This window comes from Anolis sagrei, chromosome 4, assembly GCF_037176765.1.
Source record: "Anolis sagrei isolate rAnoSag1 chromosome 4, rAnoSag1.mat, whole genome shotgun sequence".
NCBI lineage: Eukaryota > Metazoa > Chordata > Lepidosauria > Squamata > Dactyloidae > Anolis > Anolis sagrei.
Window position 1 is genome coordinate 173,375,699 of NC_090024.1, and position 19,537 is coordinate 173,395,235.

Here is a 19,537-nt window from a genome sequence, read left to right on the forward strand (position 1 = left end):
AGCTTTTGTTGGCTGGGAACTCCCTGTGATGTCAGAGTTTGACGGAGTCTCCTTCGTGGCAGGAAAAATAAAGAGCTGCTATTTGACCATTTGTAGCTGCGGTCACGTGGAAGACCCTCCCAGGAGAAAAAGGGCAAGACTTGGAAAAATGGTTTGAAGCAATTGAAATAGTTCAGAATGGGATCATATGAGTTCACAAAAAGGAGCCAGCCTCAGAGACCAAGACAAAGCATATGGAAATATAAAAAATGGAATTGAAAGCATACAAAACAATACAGATTGCATTGAGGCACAGCTTATATTTGATATTTTCCAACACACCTGGATGTCTGATCTTAATTGCATCTTAAGACAAGATCTTTTGCTATGCTTTGCCAACTTGAGGGGATTTTCACCAGGACGCTGAACCAATTTTTCAGTTTAAAATTTCCCGGTGTCCTATAAATCATAATTATTACTGTCCAGTCCAGTGTACCCAATACATTCACAAGTCCCCCCCCCCTTATATATTTATTTCTAATAAATCATAAACGTGAATCCAGAAAAGGGAAACATCTCAGTCTTTTTAGAGAAAAGGCTTTAAAGGCAAGGGGTGTGGGACTATCCCATTGTCAGATCCTTTACATCTCCCCGAGGCAGTGGTCTTCGCAGTTGATTGGATGAATCCTTTCAAGAATGCTTGGGCTGGGCTGCTTGAAACCCAGTCAAGAGCTACTTGTATGAGTTATTAAAATATATAAAGGTATAATATGCTCCTGAGACTTAAATCTAAATTATTATTCTGGGAGGAGGTGGGGTCAATTTTAAAAGATTTTTTTAGAACAAAACCATTCCAATGAGGAGGTGTGTAAAGGTGAGATACAAATGAATAGCCAATATTTGTAGGGTATTCCCTGTAGTAACCTATGGATGTGAGAGCTGGACCACAAGGAAGGCTGAGCGAAGGAAGATAGACACTTTTGAACTGTAGTGTTGGAGGAAAATTCTGAGAGTGCCTTGGACCACGAGAAGATCAAACCAGTCCATACTCCAAGAAATAATGACCGGCTGCTCACTTTAGGGAAGGATATTAAGAGGCAAATATGAAGTATTTTGGCTACATAATGAGAAGACAGGAAAGCTTGGAGAAGATAATGATGCTGGGGAAAATGGAAGAGGGGCTGACCAAGGGCAAAATGGATGGATGGTATCCTTGAAGTGATTGGCTTGACCTTGAAGGAGATGGAGGTAGCCACAGCCGACAGGGAGCTCTGGTATGGGCTGGTTCAAGACGTCACAAAGAGTCGGAAGCGATTGAATGAATAAACAACAACAATTTGTAGGGTGAAAATTAGTAAAGCAAAAGCTCAAAATGAGCTTGGGCTTGATAGGAAGATTATACATAGTAAGACTTTTGTTTGAGGTGGGGTCAGGAAAGATTTGATTATGTTCAGAGGCAAGAGGCGGAATAAGAAAATGGTTGTACCACTGTGTAAGGAAAATAGTGAAATGATAACAGAATTAGAGAGAAGGCTAAATTGTTTAATGCATTCTTTGCCTCAATCTTCTTCCAAAAGAAAAGCAATGCTATAACTGGCAAAAATGGAATAAATCATGTAGTCATGTAGTCAGAGAACTGCAGCCCATATAAAGAGGCAATAAAAGAATGCCTAGCTACTCTAAATGAATTCAAATCTCCAGGGTCAGATGAATTACATCCAATAGCACTAAAAGAACTCTTCAGTTCCTATCAATAATCTTTGAGAATTCTTAGAGAAGTCCGAGCTACTCCTGGAGCAAATATTCTCTTAAAAAAGGGGGGGAAAGATGACCCAGACAACCACTTGACACTACTTGACACCGATACCAGGAAAGGTTCTACAGTAGATCATTGAACAGTCTATGCACACTTGGGAAGGAATGCTGCAAATGCTAAAAGCCAGCATGGCTTCCTCAAAAATAAGTCATACGAAACTAAACGTATCTTTTTCTTAGAGTTTCAAGCTTGGTAGATCAAGAGAGTGTTGGGATGTTTGTATATTTTGATTTGATAAGAATTTTGACATGGTATTCTTGAAGGCAAGGGGTGTGAGTTGTAGGCCAAACAGTTGCTTTGGCAGACAGACCACAGAGGCTACTCACCAATGGTTGCTCTTTGTTCTGGAGAGAAGTGGCTGCAGAAATTCAGTTTTGGGGCCCAATGTTATTGGGTGTGTATATATATATGTATATATATATATGTGTGTGTATGTATGTATATATATATATATATATATATATATATATATATATATATATATTCCACAATTACATTAGGCATGGGAGGGAGGGTAAAACTTATTCAAGTTATTGATAGTAGTTTAATAGGTTTTAACACATGTTTAATGAATCATCATGGAAAGGAAAGATGTAAATGGAAGGGAAAAAATTATAACATTATATATTTTTTCTTTATCTTCTTCCAAACTAGTCATAGGAAAATATTTTCTAAATCTATTTATTAGTATGTTAGTGTTTTATATACGTAATCAACCAATGTTGTTAATATCATAAATCCCTTGGGTGTTACTCATGCTTATCAAAGAACCCTTGTGGTCTCATTCCAACTCTATGATTCTAGTATTCTAAGTACCATTCATTTCAATAGATCTGTTTAATGTTAGTACTAACATTAGATTCATCCTACTATTTTCGATATGCAGATGAAGAGTAATTTATCTTAGTCTAGTTTCAAAAATAGTTTCCTCATCCACACTATTAAGCATGTGAAGATGAAAAAGAAGAATGTGAAAGTAAATAAATAAAATTATAATTCAGTCAGTGTACATGTACAAGCATTAAAATAATTTGAGAAGTAACTCTAATAGGGGGAAAATGTGATGTCGGCAGCAAATTCTAGCTAATTCTTTCCTTGGTCATCTTTGCTCAGAGAGGGAGATGTAATGCATTAATGAGAAGTGAAAAATCCCTAATTTCTCTGGTCTCACACTGGATGCATATAGTGGCTAATATCATTCATTTAAGACTGGAAAAAGTAACATGTTTCTTCCATTTTCTTTCAACAGCTTAATGTCTGGGTTAGCAGCTCTTGATGCCAAGACATCTAGTCGATTAGGCATTATTACAGTCACTTACTATCTCTGGACCACTTTTGTGGCCGTCGTTGTGGGCATCGTTATGGTCTCCATCATCCATCCTGGTGGGGCAGCCCAGAAGGAGAACACTGAGGAAAGTGGGAAGCCAATCATGAGCTCAGCCGATGCATTATTGGACTTAATTCGGTAAATACATTTCTTCTTAATGCTTTTTGAAAGGTAGCCTTTTGCATTTATTTAAGTGATGCATTTTAAAATTTGTTCTGAAATCACTGTGTACTTTTTACAATGAAGGAGTTAATCAATAGTCAGATATGACAATATACAGTACATTTAATCGCAAAATAGTCCTATGTGCATGAAATACGACCAGTTGACTTGTATGTTTCTCCCTTCATTAAGCTACAGTCATAAGATTGCTCTGTCAAGTTTGGGAAATCTGGGAATTCAAATTGATACCTTCTTGCTTCTACAGCTAATATTTGCTTTAAAGCTGGAATAATGTAACAGGCCATTTTTGCTGTGTGGCCCTTGGAGAGAAATAAGTGCTGGAGAGGTGGTGCTGTGCCTATTCACAATAAGAAATAAAGTGATGATGATGATGATGATGATGATGAAAAGTTAACAAATTGGACTTCATAACCCCAAATGTGAGAGAATCCATATAAAACAGAATGCCTTACAGTGGTTTTCAACCTGTGAGTCCCCAGCTGTTTTGGCCCTCAGCTCCCAAAAATCCTAACAGCTAGTAAACTGATTGGGATTTCTGGGAATTGTAGGCCAAAACACCTAGGGACCCATTGGTTGAGAACTGCTGCAGAACAGCATTTGAGGTAGTAAATAGACTGTATGACATACTATGCAGTGCGTTTGCTCAGAGGAACTCACTGAGCCTGGTTCAGATGGCAGCTTTCTGTTGGCATGGCTTCTACTTTCCTGGTAACCACACACTCTGATGTGGTCCTGGGAAGAGTTGGGAATGCTACCCAATAGGTTTTAACCCAAGTTTGAGCTCACTGAGGGGCAGACCCAACCAAAGTGGCCCAATTGTAGGATCCATTCCAGTTGGAGGCTGTGGAATGGGTATAAAGCCTCCTTCTTAGACACACACTAAACAGTTGTCTTCTGGATGTTATCCCACCCACCCATTATGTATCATGATTGTTCATTCCACTCCTTGTCACAACCTTTCAGGGTGGTTGGCATGAGTCATGTATCTGAAACTTTGATTACCAGTGAGCCTTAAACATTGGTAACTTATGGGGGTCCCCTTATGGATCCCAGGGTGTTTGTGGTGGAGGCAGGTCTGGCCCAACTCAGTGGGTAGACAACTTTCTGGCACCCTCTGATGATTTATTTGTTTGTCTTGTCAGGGCAACCAGTCAATTGTATTACATTTCTACACAGAACAAAACAGACAAACAGACAAAACACAAGATTTGCAAGTTTGGTAGTTGATTAAATGTCCTTTGACCAGTATCTGACCACTTGGAGTGCTTCTGGTGTTGTTGCAAGAAGGTCCTCCATTGTTCATGTGGCAGGGCTCAGGGTGCATTGCAGCAGGTGGTCAGTGGTTTGCTCTTCTCCACACTCGCATGTCGTGGATTCCACTTTGTAGCCCCATTTCTTAAGGTTGGCTCTGCATCTCGTGGTGCCAGAGCGCAGTCTGTTCAGCGCCTTCCAAGTCGCCCAATCTTCTGTGTGCCCAGGGGGGAGTCTCTCATTTGGTATCAGCCATTGGTTGAGGTTCTGGGTTTGAGCCTGCCACTTTTGGACTCTCGCTTGCTGAGGTGTTCCAGCGAGTGTCTCTGTAGATCTTAGAAACTATTTCTAGATTTAAGTCGTCAACGTGCTGGCTGATACCCAAACAGGGGATGAGCTGGAGATGTCTCTGCCTTGGTCCTTTCACTATTGGCTATTACTTCCCGGCAGATGTCAGGTGGTGCAATACCGGCTAAGCAGTGTAATTTCTCCAGTGGTGTAGGGCGCAGACACCCCGTGATAATGCGGCATGTCTCATTAAGAGCCACATCTACTGTTTTAGTGTGGTGAGATGTGTTCCACACTGGGCATGCGTACTCAGCAGCAGAGTAGCATAGCGCAAAGGCAGATGTCTTCACTGTGTCTGGTTGTGATCCCCAGGTTGTGCCAGGCACAACCCTCTAATGATGAGAAGGACTATAACAAAGGGGTTTGTTCCCACATTCTTCTTGTCATCCCACAGTTGGATTGGTCAGCACCTAGATCCATGACCCACATGTCCCTATTTACAGCTATAACTACTTAAGTTGTGGCTGCCTGTTTTCAGAACAAATGCGTTGTGTACTAGTTGGTGATTTTGTTTTGCAGAGTGGACTTGGCCCTAAACATAAAACAACACTGTGTGATTTCTGTCTTGTTGTCAGATCTCTTATTACACTTGGATACAAATATACAAATTATATGATTCCTTCCTAACTACCCTTTGTCCTTCCTTTCCACAACTTCAGGATTGTTTTTTTTCCCAAGAAATTAATGAATACAGAGTTTTTTGTGCTAGTTACAACATTAAGATTTTTCTTGTTGGGTGCAATGATAATCTTTTAAAAATATTTTCTTCTGCTGTCCTCATTACCATTTGTTGGAGAGATGTTACATTCATTTCAAAAATGTTACTGAGCTAAGACATGCAATTATTTCATGTATAGCAAGCTTGCTAGATTGTTACATCCCATATGTTCCCCTGCTTTGACATAGACCAAGCTTGTAACTCTTTCAAATACAAATATAAATGTAGTACGATGTGACTTGTTTTTGACTAACTGATGTTAACATTTAATGGTCATGGTGTTTCTTTTAAAGTACTGTTTTCATTGCTCTTCTCCAGAATCTTTCCTGGTATTAATGCCAGATTGATTGGACAGTAATCCTCCCCCTCTTTTTAAAAATATGGTGGTGGGGGGGGGGGGTAACGTCATACACATATAAAGTAGGCCATACCAATGAATATAAATGAAACAGCCACTCTAATATATATTTTTTTTCATATCAGTGCCCCACAATTTACACTTTGGGGGCTCCATTTCATCTTTGGGAGCTCTATGCGTTATGGAAAGAAGATTCTTTTGTTCTTAGCAACTGCACTAATTAGTGAGGATTGTCCCTAGGACAGGTCATGCTACATGAGACATAGGAGAACTATAATCACATCTCCAAACCAATGCACTCTTTGTACTTCTGGCTTAGTGTGGACTACACTGATTGACAGTGAACTGCCTCTGTTGTGTCATAAGCTGAGGTGTTTCCTGTTGCTTACTATGTGACGCTTTAAGCTACAGGAGTTGGAAATAGAACTCAGGAATTTCTGCAGGTGGATGATGTCGTCTTCCACCCAGTTATGATCTCTTTCCCATTATATTAAATTCATTACAATATAAGTTGAAACTAACTAAGATCCTCTATGAATTCTTAACGAGCAGTTGTTAACCATTTATTTTATAACTGTCTCCTCTTGCAGATTCAAACTAAATTATAAAATTAAACAAATTTGACATTTTTCTTAACAATATGAGAAAACATGGGTTCTTATTTTTGACTACAGCTTGATGAATGTTGGTTTGCCTTGTCTAGAAATTAGGCTTAAATCTGTTTATATCAGGAAACAGCGTTATGTACAGTTGGTCCCCCATATTTCCTGGGTTTAGACCCCCATAAAAGGAGGAGGGAAAGATGGGGGATGCAAATTAGAAAATTGTGTGGTTGTTTTTTTACTTGAGAGAACATATTTCTAGGAATCTATTGGTCCTCCAGCATAACTTTGTGGTCAACGTCCAGTGGGAATTGACCATCAAATCACAGGGGAAGGCATAGAGAATCCTAGAGAGATATTCTTTGTAAGAATGTCTAGGTCCTGCAGGAACTGCAGGATCCTATACATACAAGATTTTAATCAAATTATTGAATAATCAAATCTGTAAAAGTCAAACCCATAAATGTGGAAGACCAAGTGCACTGATAATTCTTCGACCTCCAAAGAAAATTTTGTGGGACCCAATTAAAATGCTGAAACAATTAGTAATAATAATAATAATAATAATAATAATAATAATAATTTTATTTCTTACCCACCTTTCCTCGTGGTTTAAGGCGGGTTACAGCAAAATTAAAATATATAAACATTGTGAAAATTCTATAAAAAATACACATTAAAACCTATTTCTATAACATACATATTAAAATACGCAGACCAGAGATTTAAGTAGAGAGTGAGCTTTTTTATATAGCTATGGTCCATTCATACGATATATGTACCTGGCTGCTGAAACAATTAATAGTAATAGTAATAGTAATAGTAATAATAATAATAATAATAATAATAATTTTATTTCTTACCCACCTCTCCTCGTGGCTTAAGGCGGGTTACAGCAGAATTAAAATATATAAACATTGTGAAAATTTTATAAAAATACATATTAAAACCTATTTCTATAACATAAAACCTATTTCTATAACAAGGGTTACAGCAGAATTAAAATATATAAACATTGTGAAAATTCTATTAAAAATACATATTAAAACCTATTTCTATAACATACATATTAAAATACGCAGAACAGAGATTTAAGTAGAGAATGAGCTTTTTTATATAGCTATGGCCCATTCATACGATATGTGTACCTGGCTGGTTATTAAATTTACCTTGTTGGGCAGCAGTATTCTACACTCATTTCCAACTCGTATTTACCTTTCTCTCACCCACGCAATCACACTGCTTACTCACTGTTTCTATTAATGGCTTGTCATTAATTTTGCTTTATCTTATCCAGCTCAAGCCTCTATTATGTGTTTGGCTTCAACTAGTTGGGCTCAAAAAGGAAGGTGCCTGCTAAAAGGAAAGGAAATTCCATAGCAAAAGGTTCTGAGATGTTATATCCCAGTTTATCTAAATTGTAATTCATGTCACATAATGCAGATTTAGACTGTTAAACATGTTTAGGGGAAATTATCAGGGGTCAGGTTTGTTCATGCAGAATATGCTGTATTTTTGTTCTTGTTTCTCTTTTTCTGAGAGACAAAATATGCATGCCCTTTTTCTGAAGTTTTCGTTTTGCATTTGTTTTCTGTTTTGTCCTGCTCATGCTGCCTTTCATGTAGATTTTTTTTGTAATGCATCATATTTATTGAAGATTTATCACACTCTCTGGGCATTTCAAGTAAAATATTTATGTCTTAGAAAATGAAATACCCTTTCCCACATTCTGGACAGTGATATCCAGCCTTGAGAAACACTTCTAACAGGCCACATTTGCATACTGCATTTTCAACAGGTTGTTTGTTCTACTAAAAGATATGGCCTCAGTTGCCCTGTTAAAAGAGCAACATGGCTACCTGATTTTGCTTCCTGCATGAAGAATCCTTTGCTTCGGTTTTAAATGCAGAACATATTTGCACTTATTAAATGGTGGTCTCCTATCGTTTTATTTGTGAATCTCTGTGACAGAATCTTCGGGGGTACTAATTTACCTATATAAATATTTGATATGCTCATATTTATGTATTTATCGTGTCAGAACAAACTGATGATCCAGTTAAAATGTATTTATAAATACAAAGTTTAAAACTTGGCAATATGCTAAATGTCTTTGACCAGAAGCTGGCTATTTGAAGTGCCTCTGGTGTCGCTGTGAGAAGATCCTCCATAATGTATGTGGCAGGGCTCAGGTTGCATTGTAGTAGGTGGTCTGTGGTTTGCTCTTCTCTGCACTTGCATGTTGTGGAATCCACTTTCTAGCCCCATTTCTTAAAGTTAGCTCTGCATCTTGTGGTCCTAGAGCACAGCATCTTCAGCGCCTTTCAGGTTGCCCAATCTTCTGTGTGCCCAGGAGGGAGTTTCTCATCTGGTCTCAGCCACTGATTGAGGTGCTGGGTTTTAAACTGCTACTTTTGGATTCTCACTTACTGAGTGTTCCTGCGAGTATCTCTGTTGATCTTAGGAAGCTGTTTCTTGATTTAAGACATTGGCATGGTGGCTGATATCTGAACAGAGGATATACTATCCTATTTTTAACAGTAATACATTAAAAACAGTAAAAATTGAAAAAAGTGAGGGAAGGGGGAGGGGAGGGAAAGGGCTTGTAGGGTCTGAAAGAAGTGAAGGGTGTGAAAAGAAAAAAAGAAAAAAGTTACACTTCTATTCTTCTTTACAATGGTTGTATGAAAAAATAGCTTTATAGCATCTTTTTACTTCTTAAATATTCAATGTTGGTGGTTCTCCCTTCTTCTCATCTGTTCAGAGTAACATCTTGAAGTTGTCTCCTATTTTAAACCTATATTGGTATCCAAGTGCAGTTCACTGCAAGCCATAGCAATAATTAGTGACTGCAGTAACCTCTGATATTAGGATTCATAGCAGTCTAGTGAGCCCATCGTATCCACTGGAGTTTGGTTCCAGGACCCCTGTGGATACCAAAATCCATGGATACTCAAGAATCAGGGCCCTTCCACATAGCACAAAAGAAACAGGAGAGAACGGGTTAAAAGGGCGTAGCTAGATGACATTACCGGTAAATCCACACTGAATCGGAGGAACGAAGCCAAAGCATTAGATAAAGAAGTCCTTTTTTTATCCCGGTTCTGGCTGGAAATGTGCATTTGCAAAATGTGAGATTTTCCTCTCCCCCTCCTCCACCCCCCTGGAGACTGCAAGTCTGTTTTAAAGAAGCCTGAAACAACTAATCAGCTGCTTGGGCTGTCACAGAGTCACAGCTGATTTCCAGCTGGCTTAAATGGAGCAGGAAGGATAGTCATTGGAGCTGTCTGAAAGTCTTTAATTTAAAAGTTTTTAAACTTAAAAACAGCATGAAAACACAATTGGGGAAAGAAAAACTTCTGGTGCCCTCTGTTAAACACTGATCATCATTTTGTTCACATGGGAATCTCTTCACATTCTATATTAAGGAGTTTGCACGTGCGCATATAAGGATCAGCACATAACAAAATATTGGTTTTTTTAAAAAACTTCCTGCAGTTGTCCCCCGTTCACCTTTCATTTTTTTCCGAGACAAAAAGAAGGCTGTGAGGACAGCAGGGGAAGGCAGCCCAGAACCCGCTGGTCAATGTGGGGACCTGCAGGCAGGTCCCGAGTTGGTTTATCCTTCTTTGAAAACCTTCATGTTTGATGCTGTCTGGAAATGCCCCCATTAATATACAATGGTGCAGTAACATTGTGTTTTTATATTTCTGAATTTTTTATGGAATATTTCAAGCTGTGAGTGGTTGAATCCATGGATGCAGAATCCTTGAATACGGACTATATAAGGAAATTGTTGGCTTCTCTGATATTCTTAGAGAGGGCACAGAAAAGGTATCTGCAACAATTTATGAGGTAACTTACACAAATGCTCTCATAGCAACATAAAAAATTAAAAGCAGGGTAATTCAGAAATAAATAAGTAAATAACCTAAACACCCTGTCAATTACTCTAAAAAGGATGCATTTTTTGACTAGGCAGGTATGTTAAGGATTAGGGAGGCAATTTGTTGTCCTACCACGAAAATTAGATAGTTACTCAATTCAGGTGTATGTATCTAGACAAACATAAGCATAATCTCAATACTCAGATATTTAAAGTAGTCAAGACGGTGACTACATGTTCCTTCTAAAGGTAGGAGAAACATGTAGGGGCCTTCTTAAATAGCATGCAAACACACATCCCTTTCTGCTGCCTATAACAAGTTCTTGTAATGTGTCAAATATAGATGCAAGGATGGGAATCTCCTACAAACTGTGCTTTCTGAGAAATCTGGAAATTAGTCCTTCCTTTCCTTTTCCTTTTCTCCTTTCTCCCCATCTTTCACACACAGAGAAAATAGAAATTTTGCAAGTATAATCTGGCATCCTCTTACCAGATCATTTTGGTCACTTCAACAAAGCTACTCTCAAAGAATGGTTCACTATGTAAAATGACAAGAACAATCTACTTAAAATATTTTGGAAGAATTCCAGCCTCCTGTATTAAGAGGAGCATTGTAATTCCTGCTGGATAAAGAATGATAAAGAAACAAAAAGCTGTAATCCTCCACAAATTTGGCTAACATTAAATCTAGCTACTGACCATCTGATATTTCTTCTCCCAAGTAGTCCTAGTTGCATTTTAATGCTGCCAATTATTGTTGCAGGAATGCAAGGCCCCGTTCAATTCATTCCCTGCTCTGAAAGCAGCCATGGCCCACGTGCACAACTCCTCTTCAATCCAGGTTGAAGAAAAATCCTCAATGGGAATCTGGAACTCCTGATTAATTATCCATCAGGGACTAAGCTATAATTTAATCAGCACACTAATCCTTTGCCTGTCTGCAGCACCTTTCATCCAAAAATCACATGAATTAGTAAATGAAATTTTTGCTCTGATAAATAAATTCTATGGGAGTGCCGACAATATTTTTGAAAGACAAATGAAAGGAAATTCTCCATTTAGAAAACATGTGGCCAGATGTGCACGTCTTTCTCAATGATCTTTTTACTGCTTTATAAAACTGTTGCTGTTCTTTTGGTGGTGGAGAGAAACAAAACATTTTAGCAAAGTGGTCCTTCTGTTGCTGGAAAACATTTTTTTCTAGCATTTGGACATATTATCTCTGGGGCAAAAATCTAGTTTTTGCAACTGTATTACTCTTACATGCAAACACTGCCTGAGGTCATATTCATTGAAAAATAAACAACTCTGGGTGATTAGTGGGCCACATTCACCCTCCAGGATATCTCCTTGCAAAATGAAAAGGTCAAATTATTATTTTTTTTAACTCAGATGCTCTTTAGGGAACACGGGGAACATTTTACCATGCTTTGTGCCCTCAGGTCAATTTCACCAAGTTTTGGGGCTTGCATGGGCTACAAAATAGTTGAATTTATTGACTGTTACAAAACAAAGCTCCTAAAACAATAGGAGGAATTGAAACAATGGCAAAAATCACCCCTCGCCTCCTAAATAGCATTTGAGGACAATAAAATAATTTCTTTTAATGTCTATGGAGCCCATAGTGAACTGTACTCTTCCCTCCACTCCCATTGTATTAATATATTGAAGTATTTGATCTCAGATTCACACATACAAAATATGATTTCATGTAGTCATGTGATTATCATGCACTATGACCTAAATAAACTAAAGCTCTGTCGCACAACGTTTGCACAGGGTGCCAGGATCTGAGCCAGTTTCCAAGCATCTGCAATTATTTAATGGTAGAAAAACTACAGAGAAAAGTACTGTATAATGGAAGTGTTGCATGTATGGTGAATTCTGCTTAAATAGTTTAAGATTAAAAGTGCTGACTTTAGTCTATAAAGCCCTAAACAGTTCCAGCACAGTTTTACCTGTCCGAATGTGTCTCCCTCTATGAGCAAGCAAGGAGGTTAAGATTGTCTGAGGAGGCCTGAGGAGGCCCTGCTCTTGGTCCCACTTCCTTCACAGGTATGGTTGATGGGGACGAGAGACAGGGCCTTCTCAGTGGTGGCCCCTCGGCTATGGAACTCCCTCCTGACTGAAGTCAGATCAGCCCCCTTCCTCCTGACCTCCAGGAAAAAGCTAAAGACGTGAATGTGGGACCAAGCTTTTGGTCAGTAACAGTGCAATAAGAGAATACAAGGAGGGTCAGGAAGCCGTACTGAACCAGCATTGTCACAACTGGACTGTGTGCTGCCACTGCATTGGAATACAGCAGCCACATGTTGCCTCTATGCAGCTCTGAACCAGCATTTTCAATGCCAGTTCAAGCCACATTTTGTGGCAGTGTAAAAGGGCCCATAGTTTCATTTTTATCTTGCCAAAGTGCTTGTTACTTTAAGAACTTAGAAAGACTGGATATAATTGATCTGGTGAAACAGCTGAATCTCATTTATTAGTCAAATGTCATAGAAATACTGTTGTGGCTGATAGGAGAGATAATACCAAGAGCAATCCTTTGTTGAGGCAGAAAAGTATTGTTTTATTTTCAGCTGAGACTCTGGTGTGGAATGTCCTCCAAAAGCAAACCAGAGTCCAGATTAAGGTATTGACTTTCCTTTTTATACATCTTCAAATGCAGGCAAACAAAGAAACATGCTCCTACATACTGTACCTTAACATCATCACGTCACTTTAGCATCATAGAAATATCAAATTATATCTTTCTACGTGCATAAGGTATATTTCAGCATTCAGCTTACAGAAAGTTAGAGATACTACGATTCAGTTTACACAGATTCATCAAGGGGCCTATTTTGACCTGTCAGGAGGGAGGGACAGAGGACCACTTCTTACTTTTTACCTCTATCTGTCTGTGACAGTGCCAGGCTGTTCTTATCTCCCCCACTGGAATGTTCACACACACACCGCCCTTGCCTGGGCCTTGGACACAGATCCTTCAGCATCCTTTTTGTCCTGTCAGTTTGGCTTCCTAATACAGAGAGAACCTGATGTTTCTTACATTTCAGTGCTTCTAATGTACATACAATATATGTATAAATATCTATATTTCCAATATCTCCACATCAATGCAAGAAGGCAAGCATACAAGTATGATGCCCCATCATTGAAAATTGTAATTTTCATCTCTTTTCAGGAATATGTTCCCTGCAAACCTTGTTGAGGCCACTTTTAAACAGGTACGTCCCTACATCTCTCTTAACTTGGGTGCTAGAGAAATATCCTTCATATGAACAATGTTAACAAGTAGATAAAACAAGATAACCTATGTTGTTGCTTATCAAGGACCTCCTGGAAATCTATGGACTATCAAATAACCTATGTCGCTATGTGACATACCATTAACTGTGGTTGTATAATTGCACAGGGCTAGTTGTATTTTGATCCTTCCTTATCACACAACCCCCCATCTGTGGGATTGCATTTCTATAATTACATGACTGCATTTTTTTCTGGATGAAAAAACCCTGTCAATGGCTCCAATATTGCTATCATTCAGCTATTATTACTGGTGCGTTGATTTTGTTCTACTGCAGTTCCAATATACTGGCACTCATGTTTTGTGAATTGACATGATTCTCCTCTTCTTTCCTCCATATCCCCAAGAATCATAAAGTCATGTGGCTTTAGTCCATTCCCCGGGTTTTATTTCATTCTCATGTTTTTCTTTTGCTGTAACTGCAATTGCATTGCTATGGGGGGTGGGGGCAGGGTCACCAGCTTTCTACAATTATGCAATTATGACAGCGCACTCCATTTACAAACACACTGAAACTGCACAGTTATGGGATAAAAGAGGGGGATAGAAAGCAGACATGTTCTACATAGAACAAATATGACCTCCGCAACCGCCGCCGGTGGGAAAGCCATCGTCGCTGGGCCCGCTGGGCCGTTGGGCCGCTGCTGGACCGCTGGGCCGTTCCACCCTGGGCGAGTCCGATGCCACTGAGCGCCATCCGAACTGGCCGCGGCTGTGTAGCCTTACTATTAGATCTGTAAATTGGCTTCTTCACTGAGCAAAGTGTGACTAACCATCCGTGCTGCCCCACCCCCGAGTTATCAACTCCGGAAGCCCATCCGCTGGTTTTCAACCGCCTAGAGTCACTTAGACTCTTACTGGGGTCATAGCAATATTAGCTAATATCATATAACATCAACTAGCACTTTCGATAGTCATTGTTTGTCATTGTTATCATTGCAAGAAGAACGATTTAGAATACCTAGGCACCTGCCATCTGCTGCTAGATCGCACCAGCACTTTCTCCCCTGCCCTGTCCCTCTGTGCCGCACTTTATATTGCTAAGTAGAGCACTTTAGACCTAGCACCTTATTAACCGTGCCTTGAATGTGTTGCTGCTAAGAATTTACGATCATCTTTGCTCATTGACGGACTGCTCCTGAATTCCTGCACTTTAAGAACTAGCTTATCAATTTTAACACCTGCATCGTTGCTACCCATGTGGTCCCCTGCCCCCCTTTGGATACTGTTCATGTTACTTTGGAGTGGTGGAGGGGGCGGGAGAGGAGGTAGTCCGGAGCCTGGGATTGAGAGTGTGGTAGGGAGGGGGGAGGAGGGGGAGGGGGGATGCTGGCAAGAACCAAGAAACTTAACAAGCATAGGAGAAAGCACTCTTATGGCTCATAACTGCGGCATGGAGGGGGGGAGGTGTTCCATTAGCCGAGGGGCCCCCATAGAGGTCGTGGTGGGAAGGAGGAGATGCGGGAGAAGGAGACCTCGAATTCGGCCTGATTCGGATCGCTTTTCCAAATTAATTACTCCCAATAGGTCTCCTAAGGTAATCTGGTGTAACCAGGTGAGCGGGCCCTCTGGCTTGAAGGTGGTGTTGTTGAACGCCAGGTCTGTCAACGGGAAAACAACTTGGATTCAGGACTTAATCCTGGAGGAGCGGGCAGACCTGGCGTGCATTACGGAGACCTGGCTGGACGAAGCGGGGGGCGTAAATCTCTCCCAGCTTTGTCCTCCAGGTTTCTCCGTGCAACACCAACCAAGAGCCGGAGGACGGGGAGGCGGGGTCGCAGTGGTCTATAGAGATACCATCCATCTAACTAGGAGCCCCATCCCGCAGACCACAAATTTTGAATGCGTCCACCTGAGGGTGGGTGACCGGGACAGAATAGGGATTCTGCTAGTGTACCGTCCACCTCGCTGCACTACAGTCTCCCTACCTGAGCTAGCGGGGGTGGTCTCGAGCCTGGCGGTGGAGTCCCAACGGCTTCTTGTGCTGGGGGACTTCAACATCCACGCCGAGACAACCCTCACAGGTGCGGCTCAGGACTTCATGTCCGCCATGGCAACCATGGGGCTGTCCCAACAAATAACTGGCCCCACCCACTGTGCTGGACACACATTGGACTTGGTTTTCTGCCAGGGATGGGAGCAGGGTGGCGGTGTGGAGGAGTTGTCCATCTCTCCGTTGCCGTGGACCGACCACTTCCTGGTTAGATTTAGGCTCACTGCGCCCCCTAACCTCCGCAAGGGTGGAGGACCCATTAAGATGGTCCGCCCCAGGAGGCTAATGGATCCGAACGGATTCCTGACGGCTCTTGGGGAGTTTCCCGCCACCGCGGTAGGCGACAATGTCGAGGCCTTGGTCGCTCTCTGGAATGGGGAGATGACCAGGGCTATTGACATGATCGCTCCGGAACGTCCCCTCTCAAGTAACCGAGCTAAACCAGCCCCTTGGTTCACCGAGGAGCTGGCAGCGATGAAGCGAAAGAAGAGGGTTCTAGAGAGCGTGTGGCGATCGGACCCAAGCGAGTCAAACCGAGCACGGTTTGTGTCCTTTCTGAGGGCATATGCCGCGGCAATAAAAGCCGCAAAGAAAACTTTCTTTGCGGCCACTATTGCGTCTGCAAAGAACCGTCCGGCGGAGTTGTTCCGGGTTGTCAGAGGTCTTTTAACTCCCCCTACTGGTGGGAGCCCTGACAACTCGACAACGCGCTGTGAAGCATTTGCTCGGTTCTTTGCAGACAAAGTCGCTTTGATCCGTTCCGGGCTGGACGCCACATTAGATGCAGTCTCTGTGGATGTGACACAAGCACCTGCTTGTCAGATTTTGTTGGATTCTTTTCAGTTTGTGAAACCCGAGGATGTGGACAAGGTACTTGGAGGAATGAGACCCACCACGTCCATCCTAGACCCCTGCCCATCCTGGCTTCTTAAGGAGGCCAGAGGGGGATTGGCCGAGTGGGTAACGGTGGTGGTTAATGCCTCCCTTCGGGAAGGCAAGATTCCAGCGAGCCTAAAACAGGCTGTTATAAAGCCGCTGTTGAAGAAACCATCACTTGACCCCACTAAATTGGACAACTTTCGGCCTGTTTCCAATCTTCCCTTCTTGGGCAAAGTCATGGAAAGCGTGGTGGCCTCACAACTCCAGGTATTCTTGAGAGACACGGATTATCTGGATCCGGCACAGTCTGGTTTCAGACCGGGACATGGTACCGAGACGGTCTTGGTCGCCTTAGTGGATGATCTGCGCCGGGAGCTAGACAGGGGGAGTGTGTCCCTGTTGGTGCTCCTGGACCTCTCAGCGGCCTTCGATACCGTCGACCACGGTATTCTTCTGGGGCGCCTTGCAGGGATGGGCCTTGGGGGCACTGCATTGCAGTGGCTCCGGTCATTCCTGGAGGGTCGTACCCAGAAGGTGTTACTGGGGGACTCCTGTTCAACGCCACAGCCGTTGACCTGTGGCGTTCCTCAGGGTTCCATCCTGTCCCCCTTGCTGTTTAACATCTACATGAAGCCGCTGGGTGAGATCATCCGGAGTTTCGGGGTGCGGTGTCACCTGTACGCAGATGACGTCCAACTCTGTCACTCCTTCCCACCTGCTACTAAGGAGGCCGTCGAAGTCCTGAACCGGTGCCTGGCCGCTGTAATGGTCTGGATGAGGGCGAACAAACTGAAATTAAATCCAGACAAGACAGAGGTACTCCTGGTCAGTCGCAAGGCCGAACAGGGTATAGGGTTACAGCCTGTGCTAGACGGGGTCGCACTCCCCTTGAAGGCGCAGGTTCGCAGCTTGGGTGTGACCCTGGACTCATCGCTGAGCCTGGAGCCCCAGGTTTCAGCGGTGACCAGGGGAGCATTTGCACAGCTTCGGCTCGTGCGCCAGCTGCGCCCGTATCTTGGGAAGTCTGACTTGGCCACGGTGGTACACGCTTTGGTCACATCCCGCCTCGACTACTGCAACGCTCTCTACGTGGGGCTGCCCTTGAAGACGGTCCGGAAGCTACAGCTAGTCCAGCGCGCGGCAGCCATGTTATTAACGGGAGCTGGACGCAGAGAGCATACAACGCCCCTGCTGTCCCAGCTCCACTGGCTGCCGATTAGCTACCGGGCCCAATTTAAGGTGCTGGTGTTATCCTACAAAGCCCTAAACGGTTCCGGCCCAAAATACCTTGCAGACCGCATCTCGGCCTATGAGCCCACGAGGGCCTTGAGATCATCCGGGGAGGCCCTTCTCTCGGTCCCGCCTGCCTCACAGGCTCGTCTGGCGGGGACGAGAGAGCGGGCCTTCTCGGTGGTGGCCCCCCGGCTGTGGAACACCCTCCCTGCTGAAGTTAGACAGGCGCCCTCACTGATGGCCTTTCGTAGGGGCCTGAAAACATGGCTCTTCGAGCAGGCCTTCGGCTGAGTGTTGAATGACAATGGAACGAACTAGGACTACGAATTTTTGGCTATGACCCCAGGACTTGGCGAAGCGGATTTTTAGTATAAGTATATGTTATGTTGTATTTGTCTGGTCTGTATCGTCATGTTTACTGTACACTGTCTTCTTGTTGTTGTTCACCGCCCCGAGTCGCCTTCGGGCTGAGAGGGGCGGTCAATAAATGCAATAAATAAATAAATAAATAAATAAATAATATGTGAGGCAGTGTGGGGATTGTGGGAATATTCTTCACCAAAATGGTACCATAACAGTATTGGAGGGAAGGGGAGAAAGCGATTGTTTCCATACTGTTATATTTTTGTTTGCTTGAACAATGTGATTGTTGTTTTCCTTATTTCCTTCAGAAGCAATTGGTTAAGTTTTAAAAATGCAAATATTATTATTCTTTGTAGCCTTGAGGGCAGTAGAAAGTCAAATTTTCTTAAGTATTGTGGTACAGTGCTCTAATACCGAAAGTCCAAAGTGGGATATAGATTTTGTACTTAAAATTCATTCTGCAGCACATGAATTGTGCAGAAATTCCTATGAATCAGTGACAGACTATGCATGCTTTTCTTGTAAAATTTCACAGTTAGGAATGTGATTATAGCGGCTCTTTGTAGTTTTTCTTTTCTCATTTGAAAAATTTGACATTCTTTTACATTTAACAATGATGATTTTTGCACTTTCAGTACCGAACCAAAAGCATCCCTATTGTCAAAGCTGAGAAGACAGTATCTGACAGCACCACTCGCCGAATAATAATCTATGGGGTCCAAGATGAAAATGGATCTAACATCCAGAATTTTGCCTTGGATATCACACCACCACCAGAAGTGATTTACAAATCAGAGCCAGGCACCAGTGATGGCATGAATGTGTTGGGCATTGTAATATTCTCTGCTACTATGGGTATGTATGTGAAACCCACACATTAAAGAGGAAATAGTATTTATAGTTGTGGGAGTGGGATTCAGTGTAATAGATCCAGAATGAGACTGGTAGTTGATAGAAAACACTAATGTTATTTCCACTCCTTGGCTCAATAGAGAATTTATCCTTGGAAAGGTATGGCTTACCAGTTTTTGAATAGTTGAGCACTGTGGTTATGTTTCTTATTATTCTGAGTACGCATCCTATGCCGCCATCCCCTTGTTTCTCTATATATAGGCCTGTAGCCAGGATTTCGTTTCGGGGGGGGGGGGGGGGGCTAAAAATTTTCAGGGGGGGTTTCGGGGGGGGGCTGAGTTTCGGGGGGGGGGGGCTGAGTCTGAGTGAAAGAGGGTCTAGCCTAGCAAACCTTTTGTATCATTACCCCAATACCCCCATGCATATGGGATATATTGAGTAT

At 42.2% G+C, this 19,537-nt stretch overlaps 1 protein-coding gene across 1 annotated transcript in view; it reads left to right on the top strand.

Annotated features, from left to right (window-relative positions):
* The window catches only part of SLC1A7 (solute carrier family 1 member 7), a 66,388-nt gene that overhangs the window by 22,463 nt on the left and 24,388 nt on the right, over positions 1-19,537 (top strand). Inside the window, exons 3-5 of the mRNA XM_060773526.2 lie at positions 3,045-3,260; positions 13,653-13,695; positions 18,879-19,098. Of these exons, the coding sequence (XP_060629509.2) occupies positions 3,045-3,260; positions 13,653-13,695; positions 18,879-19,098 (479 nt within the window). The remainder of the gene's footprint in view (positions 1-3,044; positions 3,261-13,652; positions 13,696-18,878; positions 19,099-19,537) is intronic.